Raw genomic sequence first — 12,240 nt, 5'->3', positions numbered from 1 at the left:
ATAGAATAGAATAGAATAGAATAGAATAGAATAGAATAGAATAGAATAGGAGTAGAATAGATAAAATGAAAGTTCAGTTGGAAGAGACCTACAGTGATCACCCTGCCCAGCTGCCTGGCCACTTCAGGGCTGCCCAAATCGAAGCATGTGACTATTATAATGTAATATAATACAACAATATAATACAACTCTATAATTTTTTGAACTGGTTTAGAAGGCAGAGCCGTCCCCCCGGGCTGGGCCTGGTCTCAGCCCACTGCTGGCGCTGGTTCTGAGCCACAATTAGAGATCTGACCTCTCCAAGGGCTGGATTTGGTTCTGCTGCCCCAATCTGGTAACCTTCCCCCTTCCTTTGTCTCCCCAAAGCTGCTCCAGCGCCTCCTGGACGATCGCAAAGCCACGGTGGAGATGATCCAGGCGGAGGGCGACAGGATCGCGCAGTCGGCCGAGCCTGCGGATCGGGACAAGATCGTGGGGCAGCTGGAGAGCCTGGCACGGCGCTGGGAAGGGCTGCTGGGCAGGGCAGCTGCCAGGTGAGAGGGACTGGGACCGGCTCATGCCGCGAGTCACGGTGCCCTGGAGCCGGGGGTGACAACATTCGGGAAGCTGGCGGAGCTTTCGGTGCAGGTACATCCTGGAAACATGGAAACAGCTGGAAAACACGAGGAATCCAAGGCTGATAGCAGTGGTTTACAATGGCAGGGAAGAGCTGAGATTAAATAATTTCCCTGCAGGGGAGGGATGTTATTTTTATTCCTGTAAGCTTTAACGTTTAGCAGCATCCTGTTGACACCTTTCTGCTGCCAGAATCTTGTTTGTGAGTTACTTATTTCTACCTAAGCCGATATTAGAGGTTATGAAGTCACTTCTGAAGGCCAGATTGGGCCCTGTCAGTGTTTTTAATCATTGCCAACAAGCTGGACTGTCCATCCAGGGTCCAGCCAGGACTGTCCATCCAGGACTGCCTTTAACCAGAAGCTCTGAAAGACCAAGAGCCTGGCCACAAGCTGAGGGATCATCCAAGACAGGGATGGAAGAAAAGGGAGTTGGAACTAAATGGTCTTTAAGGTCCCTTCCATCAAAAAGCTGCACTACAGGGGAGCCTTTCTGCCACATTCCCAGGGAGATAAACTGGATCCTAAAGGCACAGCTGCAGGAAAAAGCTCATTTTGCAGTTCCTCCACATTGATTTTTGTCTTTGCCTTTGTAGCTTGCCTGACAATGGTGCCTCACCTTGCTCTGGGCAGGGCTGCTTTGGTTCCCCTCTTCCAAATACCTGAAGCTGCTTCCCATGCCTGGCTCCAGCTGGGAGCTGCTCCTTGGTGTTTTCGTTGACTCAAAGAATCACAGACTGGTTTTGTTTGGAGGGGACCTTAAAAACCATCTTGTTCCCACCCTCGGCTGTGAGCAGGGACACCTTCCACTCAGGTTGCTCCGGGCCCCATCCAACCTGGCCTTGGACACTTAATTCCTTCTAATTTTATGATTACTTTTTATAGGCAGAAGCAGCTGGAGGATATCTTGGTGCTGGCAAAGCAGTTCCACGAGACCACGGAGCCCGTGTCCGACTGGCTGTCGGTGACGGAGAAGAAACTGGCCAACTCCGAGCCCATTGGCACCCAGACTGCCAAAATCCAGCAGCAGATCAGCCGCCACAAGGTAGGGCCTGTGCAGGAACAGGATGGAGGTGGTTGGAGTCAGGTCCCGCTCCAGTGGTTGTTTCCACCCCAGCCGGAGGGGTTTTGGCACAAACAAGGATTGGAGGAGTTATCCAGGCTGTTTTATGTACAGAGAAGGCTGCAAGCCCTGACCCACTGGCGTGGGTAAACATTAAACTGATGTCCTTGCACCTCCCAGCAGACTTGGATAGAAAAAACATTCCCATCCATGTGTTTCTTTTTAATTTTGGCTCAGTTTGCCCATTCAGGGGCGGCTTTTGTGTCTCCTCCATTCTTTCAGTTGCGTTCATTGTCGTGTTCCCCCCTTTTTACGTTGCGTTTCTTTTATTTTCCCCATTCTTCACTCATTTTTTGTTGTATTTTTTGTTTCTTTTCCCCCCTTCCTGTTGTCCATTTTACCCTCCCCGCCATTCAGGCTCTCGAGGAAGAGATAGAGAGCCACGCTGCCGACGTGTCTCGGGCGCTGGGGGTCGGGCAGTCGCTGTCCTCCCTGAGCTGTGCCGCCGAGCAGAGGCTGCTGGCTGAGAAATTAGAGGCTCTGCAGAGCCGCTACGGCGAGGTCCGGGAGCGGTGCGGCCGCAAGGCAGCACTGCTGGACCAGGCTCTGGCCAACGCCAGGCTTTTTGGGGAGGAGGAGGTGGAAGTGCTCAACTGGCTGGCTGAGGTGGAGGACAAGCTGGGCTCAGTGTCCATAAAGGATTACAAACGGGACGTCCTGCAGAAGCAGCATGCCGACCAGCTGGTATTTTCTGTTTTTATTTCCGTGTTTGTGTTGTTGGTTTTGTTGCGTTTGTCTGGTTCTGTTTATGTTTCTGGCCTGGCTTTAGTTTTGCGAAGCTTGTTCTGCTGCTGGGTCTTTCTGAGGCTTGGAGAGGAGTGTAAAGGGATTTCTTGTGTTATAAACAACAACTGTTGGCCCCCCCCTCCACTCCCAAAAAATGGGTTTCTCAAGGCAGGGAAACTTCAAATGGTTCGTTTGCTTTGTGAGCAGTGTCTGAGCCAGCTTGGCCACCCTCTGCCTTTGAAAAGCTGGATGCTGTTTCCAAAACTGAGAGCTGGAAAAGCCTGGTGGGTTTTTGGAGCTGGGCTGGCCACCAAGGAAGCCTCTGCTTCCGCTCTCTGGGGCTGGGCAGGCTCTTTTCTGTCTAATCCAAGTCCTTTGGTGACACAGGTCCAATGGGTTGGGTTGGGTTTGCTCTAAAATTTCAGCCTTTGGGTCCCAAAAATCCCAAAAATTCCCGTAGCAGGATGACTGGACAGTTTTCAGATGGGTTGTGCACCCTTCCTGTGCTCAGCAGGGAAGCTCACGCTCTCCAGAGCATCTCTGGCTGGCAGGACACAGGGACCTGCCCACAGCAGGATAACCCAAATTTGCCTTTTCCTTCAGGCTTTGAATGAGGAAATTGTGAACAGGAAGAAGAACGTGGACCAAGCCATCAGAAATGGACAAGCTCTCCTGAAGCAAACCACAGGTAACGCAGAGGAGATCCTGGCACGCTCTGGGAGATGTGGGAGGTCTGGGAATCCATCCTCAGCATGCTCTTCCTTGGGATGTCCATGCTCTGTTGGGTGGAGGCTTTTCTCCCTCAGCTCTTCATTTCCTTTTGGAGACTCCCAAAGTAGCTGGTTTGCATCCAGACTTCACTCTGGAACACTCCAGCTCAGGATTTGCTTGGTCCCAAATCCCAGCCTCGCAGCGGGTGATTCCCACTGCTGCCGTGGGGATGCTCAGTGCTGAGGGAGGCTTTTCTCACTGCAGCCAGCTGCAAAATCACACGGAAAAGAGGTTAAAAATACCCCCAGCCCTCTCCTAATATTGCTTTCCCAGACTGAGCAGTTGCGGCTGTTGCCACGTGGGTGTGAGTTTATGTTTATGAGTGGGAAGAGAGGTCGGGGCGCTGCGTTTCCTTCAGATGTGGTGTGCTCGGAGCAGCTGTACAGCCCCGTGTCCTTGTGGGAGCTGTGGAGCAGGAAGAGTGATTACAAAGGATTTGGCAGGCAGCTCCGTGTCCTCTTGGAAAGAGCAGCAAGGGGTGAACTGACCCTTTTTTCTTCGAGCTGGGGCTTGTTGCTGAGAACTGAGATGGGGTGGCTTTGGGGCTTTGCAGCACACTCCCAATCCCATCCCATCCCAGGGACAAGGTGGGTGTTGCATTGATGGAAAATGTCAGCTCTGAGTAAAACCAGGCTGAAGTTGCATTAATACGAAGCAAAGTGAGGCTGGAATTCGCTGGTTAAAAGGTGGACAGAGAAAGTGGCTCCTGAAGCCTCCTGGGGTGGCTCCTGAAGCCTCCAGAGCCCAGCATCATTTTCTGAGACCCCCCTGCCATGTAGCCCTGGGAGAGGGGCCCTGGGACAATTTTCCCCTTGCTGCTGTCCCGCAGGGGAGGAGGTGCTGCTGATCCAGGAGAAGCTGGACGGAATCAAGACCCGCTACTCCGACATCACCGCCGCCAGCTCCAAGGCCCTGCGCACGCTGGAGCAGGCCCGGCAGCTGGCCACCAAATTCCAGTCCACCCACGAGGAGCTCACTGGATGGATGAGCAAGGTGGAGGACGAGCTGGCCTCCAGCGGGGCACAATCCCCCGCCGGCGAGCAGATTCCCCAATTCCAGCAGCGGCAAAAGGTGGGAGAGCAGCACCCACGGGATGGGGGCGTGAGGGTGGTTTGTTCTCTGCTTTGGGGAGGAGCTGGGGAGGACACACATCCATGGGTGCCGTCCCCAGGAGCTGAAGAAGGAGGTGATGGAGCACAGGCTCATCCTGGACACGGTGAACGAGGTGAGCCGGGCTCTGCTGGAGCTGGTGCCCTGGAGAGCCCGCGAGGGGCTGGACAAGCTGGTGTCGGACACCAACGAGCGCTACAAGGTGGTCAGTGACACCATCAAACAGAGGGTGGAAGAAATCGATGCTGCTATCCAGAGGTCTCAGCAGGTGATTGAACAACCCCTGCAGGGTTTTCTTGGGGAGCGGCCGGGCACTGCTCGTCACACAGGGCCATGGCAGTGGGAGGGATGGCGAGCTCAGCCAGCCAGCCAGGAAGGCCAAATCCCATCGGGAATGCCAAGAAATAGACCCCAGTGTGGCAGCAGGGGTGGTGGCTGACCCGTCCTGGTGTGTGTTTTTGGGATGGGATAATTCCGGAGCAGCACCGTGTTGTCCCGCCTGTGAACTGCTGCCTGCAGGGGGATGGAGATGGTGTCAACCTGGTGACAGGTGACTGTCAAAGCTGGGAAAACATCATCCCCTGCTGTGGGAGCACAAAGACTTGTTCCAGGCCAACAATCCTCCCCAAAAAGGCTTGTCCTGCATGGACTGGAGGCCGTGGAGTGCTGGGAATACCATGGAGTCAGTGCTCTGTGGAGCGAGGGAAATGCTCCTGTTTATAGGGATGTCCCTTCCTCTGCAGGCAGGGAAGGTGTCAGGAGAGGTGGCTGCTCCAGCCTGCCCCAAAACCAGCTGCAGGAGCCACGAGGGCAGCGTGGAGTCAGGAACCCGAGCCCCACCTTGATGTCCCCTTCTCCTCCGCATGCCAGGGCGAGGCGTTTGTCCCCGGGTCCCACCGGGTCCCTGTGTGATTCCCACTGTCCCCAGCCCTGCGTGTGCTCCATCACTGACCACTGCCCCTCCTCTCCCCCGTGCCAGTACGAGCAGGCGGCTGACGCAGAGCTGGCCTGGGTGGCCGAGACCAAGCGGAAGCTGATGGCTCTGGGTCCCATCCGCCTGGAGCAGGACCAGACAACGGCTCAGCTGCAGGTGCAGAAGGTCTGTGTTCACTCTTCACTCCCTGAGGGGGTTGGGTGGGGTGGGCAGCAAGGAGGGATGGTCCAGTTTGGGTGCACTTGTCCTTGGGGTGTGTAAGGAGGAAAAAAGAACAAAGGAAAAAATTGCTCTGAATCCTCCAAGTGTTGGGATTCCCAAGGAAAAAAGCTTCCTCTCTGTTTGCATTGGAGCCATTCAGGGCTTGATGGGTGCTCTGGTTTGGTCTCCCTTGGGAGAGCTGCTCCCTTGGAAGCCTTTCCCTGTGGCCACTGCAGCGAGCTCTGCCGGGCTCTCACCGGCACTGGCAGCAGGAAGGGTTTAGAGAAATGAATATATTGATTAATGAGGGTGGTTTCCATTTGCTTTTTGCTCATTGTTTCCCTGCAGTGAGGGACTCCACAGATCCCTCCCAGCAGCCAGACATGGAACAAAGAGGTGCTGGAGGGGTTGGGGGCTTTTTTTTCCTCTATATATCTTTGGGATGAGCTCATGCCTGAAAGAACATGCACTTTAAATAAACGGCCCTTTCCTTCCCTTTGCCGGGGCAATCAGAGCAGCACGTGGGCTTATTGGGTTTAAAATTAAAGCAAAAAAAGGGAAAATAAGGCAGTGTTTTAAGAGAGGGAGGACTGAACCGTTGAATATTGAGTTAAATTGAGCTCAGCTTCCCGCTGTTAATCTCATGGACCTTGGGAATGGCAAAGTTATTGGTGGATGCAGCTCTGGAGAGCATCATTTTGTGTTCACTGACAAAGGGATGATGGAGCTTTTCCTCCATTGGGGACCTTGGGTGTGGATTATACCTCATTTTAAGAGCTGTTTTCAGGTCTTTGAAAGAGAGAGGTTGGTGTAGATGAGGAAAACAGGCAGGAATCTGCATTCCCAGCCACATTTTCAGCTTGCCACAGGACGCTTGCGCCAGGTTTTGCGGGGTCTCTGTGGCAGGAGGGTGCCGGGAGAGGCTGGGGAGAGGTTGAGCTCAGCTCTGATTTCTCCCCTTCCTCTTCCTGCAGGCTTTTTCCATCGACATCATCCGGCACAAAGACTCCATGGATGAGCTGTTCAGCCAGCGCAACGAGATCTTCGGGACCTGTGGCGAGGAACAAAAAGCTGTTCTCCAAGTGAGCCTCCTGTGCCCTTCACTGTGGCAGGGAGGGACAGAGAGGGGAGAGAGGCCAATCCCCAGCCCTTGCCCAGGCAGAAGGAGTTCAGAATTGCTCCATCTTCAGTAATTCCCACCAGCATTAGCAGAAATCTCTTTACATTTATGACTCTCCTTTATTGCTGGTTTTTATTGCAAGGTTTGGGGATGGGGGAGCGGGAGATTCCCGAGGCTGCTTTAATTGGAATTACAGCATGGAAGGCCACCAAAGGCACCTCCTTCTCTTCCAGCTCGCAGCCTGGAGCTGGCCCTTTCCCTGGGCCCTTTTGCATCTCCTCCCTCCTTTTTTTTTAGGAGAAAACCGAGTCCCTGGTGCAGCAGTACGAGGCTGTGAGCCAGCTCAACTCAGAGCGCTACGCCCGCCTGGAGCGTGCCCAGGTCCTGGTCAACCAGTTTTGGGAGACCTACGAGGAGCTGAACCCATGGATTGAGGAGACCCAAGCCCTCATCTCCCAGCTGCCACCCCCAGCCATCGACCACGAGCAGCTCAAGCAGCAGCAGGACGACATGAGGGTAAGAGGATGCAGGGTTTGCATCTCCTGCCCGTCAGTTCTGCCCTCAGCAGAGGGCAGGGGCAAGAGCACCTTTTTCTTCTGAATTTTCCTCTCTTTTTTGCCCCTATTCTGTCCTTTTTGGGGAGCTTGCTTGTGTGGCACGAGCACGCCACGTGAAAACCATTTGTCGTGTTGGAGCACTCCTGACCAAAATTCAGCTTGCTCCCAAGGAAACCTGGCTGCCTTTGGATCTCCTTCCTGCTCGTGGCAGGAAAAAACCACTTTGTGCTTTTAGGGTAGAGGCTGCAAAGCAAAGAATTCCCAGTGGGGTCTCCCGTGGAGCTGTGGGGAGGGTCAGAGGCTGGGGAAGGACCCGTGCCAGGCGCTGTGCCACAGCCATGTTGGGAAGAGCTGAGTGCCATGTGCTTGGCAGATGCTGGGGCATGAAATCCAGGGTGTGAGTTCCTCCCAGATCCCATCACTGCTCTTGGAGTGCTGTTTGGAATAAATAGGCAGCGGCTCGCAGCAGATTTCTAAACAAATGTGGTTTTTTTTCCACACTCCCCCCCCTCCCTCTATCCCCTAGCAACTGAGGGAGTCCATCGCTGAACACAAACCTCACATCGACAAGCTGCTGAAAATCGGGCCCCAGCTCAAGGACCTCAACCCCGAGGAAGGGGAGATGGTGCAGGAGAAATACTCCAGGGCCGAGGCCACGTATGCCAAAATCAAGGAGGAGGTTTGCCAGCGGGCCCTGGCGCTCGACGAGGCCTTCTCGCAGTCCACGCAGGTACGCCGGGGTGCCAGGGAGGTGAACCTTCCTCTCACAGCCCCCCCAGGGACAGCCACGTGCTTTGGAATGTGGCTTTATTCCCACTGTAAAACCCTTTATAGGGAATAACGTGGTCAGGCACCTCCGGGGTAGTTTCCTGCTGCTCGGTGGGAGCAGAGGAGAAGGCGTTCGAGGCTCCACGCAGTAAATAGGGTCGTAAATTTTTACGACCTCAATAATGATGCTGGTTCAAAGGGGCTGCTCTGGCATCCGCCCAAGGTTGGAAGGGCCCAGAGAGCCTCTTGAAAGAGCTTGAAGAGATAATTTCCAGTTCTGATAAGCTGTGAGCGCAGCGAGCAGCCATGGGATGCTTTGTATGGGAGAGGTAATGGATGTCTCCAGGGTCTGGGCATCTCTTGAGGAGGTGGGTGAGTGCAGGAGGAAAAATAGGAAAGGAAGGGCAGAGACTGGAGGTGCTGAAGTCTGGGAAGGGGGTGAAATTCCTGCTGCTGAGGGTTGATGACCCCCAGTTACGTTTCATTTCACCCCGTGTTACCGTAGCACAGTTGGCTTTTGTCACGTCCTGGGTGTTGATTTTCTTAATTCCTGTATTGTGTAGTCACTTCTCTTGGTTTGCACTTGTATTAACTCCGAGTTTTTCCCCCCCACCCCCACATTCCCCTCCCCTCTCATCTCTCACTCCCACTGTGGAATGTGTTGTCTGTGTGTGTTGCTGCCTGTGCCCGTCCTCCCCACATGGTCCCATTTCATTCTTGTGTTGACTGCGCCCCACCATTGCAGATTTCGGAGGTAAGCGAGTCCCCCCCCACCACAGACGTTCATTTACCCTCCCTGGCCTGGTTCTGTTTTACACCCAGACTTTCATTTCTGGTCCATGCACAGCTCAGCAGAACGTGCTTCAAAATTAATGCCGGGGGCAGGGTGGGGGGGGGCTGGAATCACATTTTTTGGGATGGCTTGCGTTGCGTGGCCGCCTGGTCTCAGCTTCCGCTGGGAATGCTTCCTGCAGAGCGGAGGTTTTGCTTTTGGAAGGGGTCACGCTGCTCCAGCTGGATGTGCTGGTTTGCTCCTGCTTGTTGGCTGAGCCAGCCTGTCCTGATCAACTTTGCACCAAGAGCCTGGCCCTTCTCTGCTGGGAGAGCCTGGGATTTGGTGGGCACCAGCACCGCTGCATTCCCAGTAGGAACTGGGAGGGGGACAAGAGCAGCCCCAGTGCTGAGCTGTCCTTCCCACCAGCAGAGAGGGTTTGGGATCTTTAAGGCCAAAGTTGACTTCTCCTTAGAAAAAACAACAATAAACCTTGCTGGACCCCCTCCCTCCTTCCCTCCCTGCCTCCCTCCCTCACTCCTGGCTTTCTGGTTCTGCTTGTGAGGCCGCAGCTCCATGGCAGCTCCTCCCCACCCGCATGCAGCTCCCGCTGGTCCTGCCGGATGGGTTCCCGCTGGCCCTGCACCACGTGGAGGTTCCCATCAGCACCAAACACACGGGCGCTTTTCCAGCAGCACTTTTTGCCTGGGTATTCCCTCAGCCAGCTTTGGGGTTCTGTGCCCAGCCACCAAAACCGAGACAGCAGCAAAAAAAGTGAATCTTTAGGGCTGAATCCAAGGTGCTGCCGTGTTTGGGTCACAGGTGCCGGGGGCAGCTCTGTGAGTGTCCGTGGGTGATCTGTGGGCTCTGCTGGAGCAGGGCACGTGTGAGCAGGAGGCTGCAGGGCTGGCATTGCTGCTGCAGGGCTGGCAATGCTGCTGCAGGGCTGGCATTGCTGCTGCTGCAGAGGTGACATTGCTGCTGCAGGGCTGGCATTGCTGCTGCAGAGGTGGCATTGCTGCTGCTGCAGGGCTGGCATTGCTGCTGCTGCAGAGGTGACATTGCTAATGCTGCAGGGGTGACATTGCTGCTGCTGCAGAGGTGGCATTGTTGCTGCAGAGGTGGCATTGCTGCTGCTGCAGGAGTGACATTGCTGCTGCTGCAGAGGTGATGTTGCTGCTGCAGGGCTGGCATTGTTGCGTCAGGGGTGGCATTGCTGCTGCAGAGGTGGCATTGCTGCTGCAGGGCTGGCACTGCTGCTGCTGCAGAGGTGGCATTGCTGTGGCAGGGGTGGCACTGCTGCTGCCGCAGGCATTGTCCCCTCTCCGAGAGGAGCCGTGGGCTCAGCGCTCAGGGCCGTGGCTCACGCTGGTGTCCCTGTGTCCCATCCCTCCTGCCCTAATGGGTCTGCTCCTCTCCAGTTCCACGACAAGATCGAGCCCATGCTGGAGACCCTGGAGAGCCTCTCCTCCCGCCTGCGGCTGCCGCCCCTCATCCCCGCCGAGGTCGACAAGATCCGGGAGTGCATCAGCGAGAACAAGAACTCCACGGTGGAGCTGGAGAAGCTGCAGCCCTCCTTCGAGGCCCTCAAACGCCGTGGGGAAGAGCTCATCGGCCGCTCCCAGGGAGCGGACAAGGACCTGGCAGCCAAAGGTACCTCTGGGTGGATTTAATTGTCCAGCTTCTCCCCCAAACCACGGCTCCGTCGCTGCTGGGGAGGCTTTGATGTCCCAGGGGTTTATTTTGGAGGTTCTCCTGGCTTTAGGAGCAAGGATGAGTCCTCAGGTTGGATTTGGGAGGTTCTCCTGGCTGTAGGAGCAAGGATGAGTCCTCAGGTTGGATTTGGGAGTTTCTCCTGGCTGTAGGAGCAAGGATGAGTCCTCAGGATGGATTTGGGAGGTTCTCCTGGCTTTAGGAGCAAGGATGAGTCCTCAGGATGGATTTGGGAGGTTCTCCTGGCTGTAGGAGCAAGGATGAGTCCTCAGGATGGATGTACCTGCTTCCATCTGGAGCAGACAGGGTGGCATCAGTCAGAGGAGAAAAAAAAGTACTTGTGGCTTCTCAGCTGAGCTGGCCTCTTGTTGGTGGCCCCTGGGACATGATTTGTTGGTGTTGATTCAGCATCTAATGGAGGGGAGGGGACATCCCCCAGCACAAAAACCCCATCAGCACAATTGGCACTAATTGGCACCTTCCTTGGCAGCTCAACAGGCAGCTCACGGACGGAGTGAGCAGAGACTTCATGCTAGAGGTGGCCAGAACAGAGGCTTGTTGGAGGGGGAGTGTGTGGGCAAATTTGCCCTGAGCTTGCACATAAATAAAGGCTTTATTTCTGCAGGCTGGAGTTTCTCACATCCCTCAGCATCTCCCAGAGTTAATGCTCTGGTAGTCCTGGCCATCTTTAATTCCCCTCTGGATATTCTGTTGGCTGTTTCTGAGTGTTTTCAAAGTGCTTTTTGCGTTGTAAAAAGGTTCCCTTCTTCGCTGAGTGCTTTAATTTCCTTCCACAGTCATCCAGGACAAGTTGGATCAGATGGTTTTCTTCTGGGAAGACATCAAAGCTCGGACCGAGGAACGTGAAATGAAGTTCCTTGATGTCCTGGAGCTTGCAGAGAAGTTCTGGTACGACATGGCAGCGCTCCTGACAACCATCAAGGACACCCAGGACATTGTCCACGACCTGGAGAGCCCAGGCATTGACCCCTCCATCATCAAGCAGCAGGTGGAAGCAGCAGAGGTGAGGCCCATGGGGCGTTGCTCAGTCTGGAGCTTGTCCACCCTCAGTTTATCTATTAAATTGGGAAGATCTGAGATCATGACCGTGGCCAGAGGTGGCTGTAAATCAGATTTGTAGGCGGTCAGTCAGATTATGAAGAGTTCTTTCCATCTCAGTTCGGAGCTGCAGGGGAAAAAACCAGAAGTGGATTCCACACACCCTTCACCTTAAATCACATTATCTGCTGCTGCTCTGGGAAGCCCATGGAGTTCTGTGTAGTCAGAGCTCTGTGCCCACTTGCTTGGAGTGATGTGGAAGCTTGCGTGGCTCTGCTCCCAGCCCGAGCCAGAGGCTGTCTGGCGTGGGAAGAGTATATTTAGCTTTTGGTCAGACCAGAGATAAGTGCTTGGATTTGTGTGCCACTGGTTGCTTCAAGGAAGTGGCAAAACCCGCTTCAGGTGGGTTTGAGTTGGCTCAGGCCTTGAGGAGCAGGGATGTTTCTTTATGCTTTGCTAAGTTTAGCCTTGCTGCTCCCTTTTCCTTCAGACTTTGCACCTTTTGAGCCTCAAAACCCTCACTCCTGTATTGACAAAATGCTCCTGTCAACAGCACGTCTCCTACAAACATCATCTTCAGCCCAGGCAGTTCAGGCTCACAGCTAAATACAGATGTTCTTATTTTAGTCCCAGAGGTGGCAGCAGACCCAGGATGGTGGTGCCAGAATTGGCCACCTGCTCTCTGTGTCACCTGCTCCTGGGGTTTGGAGTTGGGCTCTTGGCCAAGGTGCAGGACACTGGGGCAGGAAGGGCCCTCCCTTCTTCATCCCTC

At 54.6% G+C, this 12,240-nt stretch overlaps 1 protein-coding gene across 25 annotated transcripts in view; it reads left to right on the top strand.

The window, feature by feature from the left end:
* The window catches only part of MACF1 (microtubule actin crosslinking factor 1), a 128,877-nt gene that overhangs the window by 100,065 nt on the left and 16,572 nt on the right, over positions 1 to 12,240 (top strand). For 16 of the 25 annotated variants that reach the window (XM_042015687.1, XM_042015689.1, XM_042015685.1 and 13 more), the window contains 13 exons: positions 367 to 533; positions 1,500 to 1,659; positions 2,095 to 2,421; positions 3,067 to 3,151; positions 4,064 to 4,305; positions 4,406 to 4,612; positions 5,324 to 5,443; positions 6,454 to 6,561; positions 6,897 to 7,115; positions 7,683 to 7,886; positions 8,670 to 8,678; positions 10,118 to 10,349; positions 11,207 to 11,433. In XM_042015687.1, the coding sequence (XP_041871621.1) occupies positions 367 to 533; positions 1,500 to 1,659; positions 2,095 to 2,421; positions 3,067 to 3,151; positions 4,064 to 4,305; positions 4,406 to 4,612; positions 5,324 to 5,443; positions 6,454 to 6,561; positions 6,897 to 7,115; positions 7,683 to 7,886; positions 8,670 to 8,678; positions 10,118 to 10,349; positions 11,207 to 11,433 (2,307 nt within the window). The remainder of the gene's footprint in view (positions 1 to 366; positions 534 to 1,499; positions 1,660 to 2,094; positions 2,422 to 3,066; positions 3,152 to 4,063; positions 4,306 to 4,405; positions 4,613 to 5,323; positions 5,444 to 6,453; positions 6,562 to 6,896; positions 7,116 to 7,682; positions 7,887 to 8,669; positions 8,679 to 10,117; positions 10,350 to 11,206; positions 11,434 to 12,240) is intronic. The other 9 variants (XM_042015695.1, XM_042015681.1, XM_042015679.1 and 6 more) reach the window with 3 other exon arrangements.

The sequence above is a fragment of the Corvus kubaryi genome, unplaced genomic scaffold (assembly GCF_017639235.1).
Source record: "Corvus kubaryi isolate FWS band 111438036 unplaced genomic scaffold, C.kubaryi_AGA036_p1.0 split3-37304, whole genome shotgun sequence".
Taxonomy (NCBI): Eukaryota; Metazoa; Chordata; class Aves; order Passeriformes; family Corvidae; genus Corvus; species Corvus kubaryi.
Note: the sequence above shows the minus strand (reverse complement) of the source record. Positions and strands in the feature narration are given on the sequence as shown.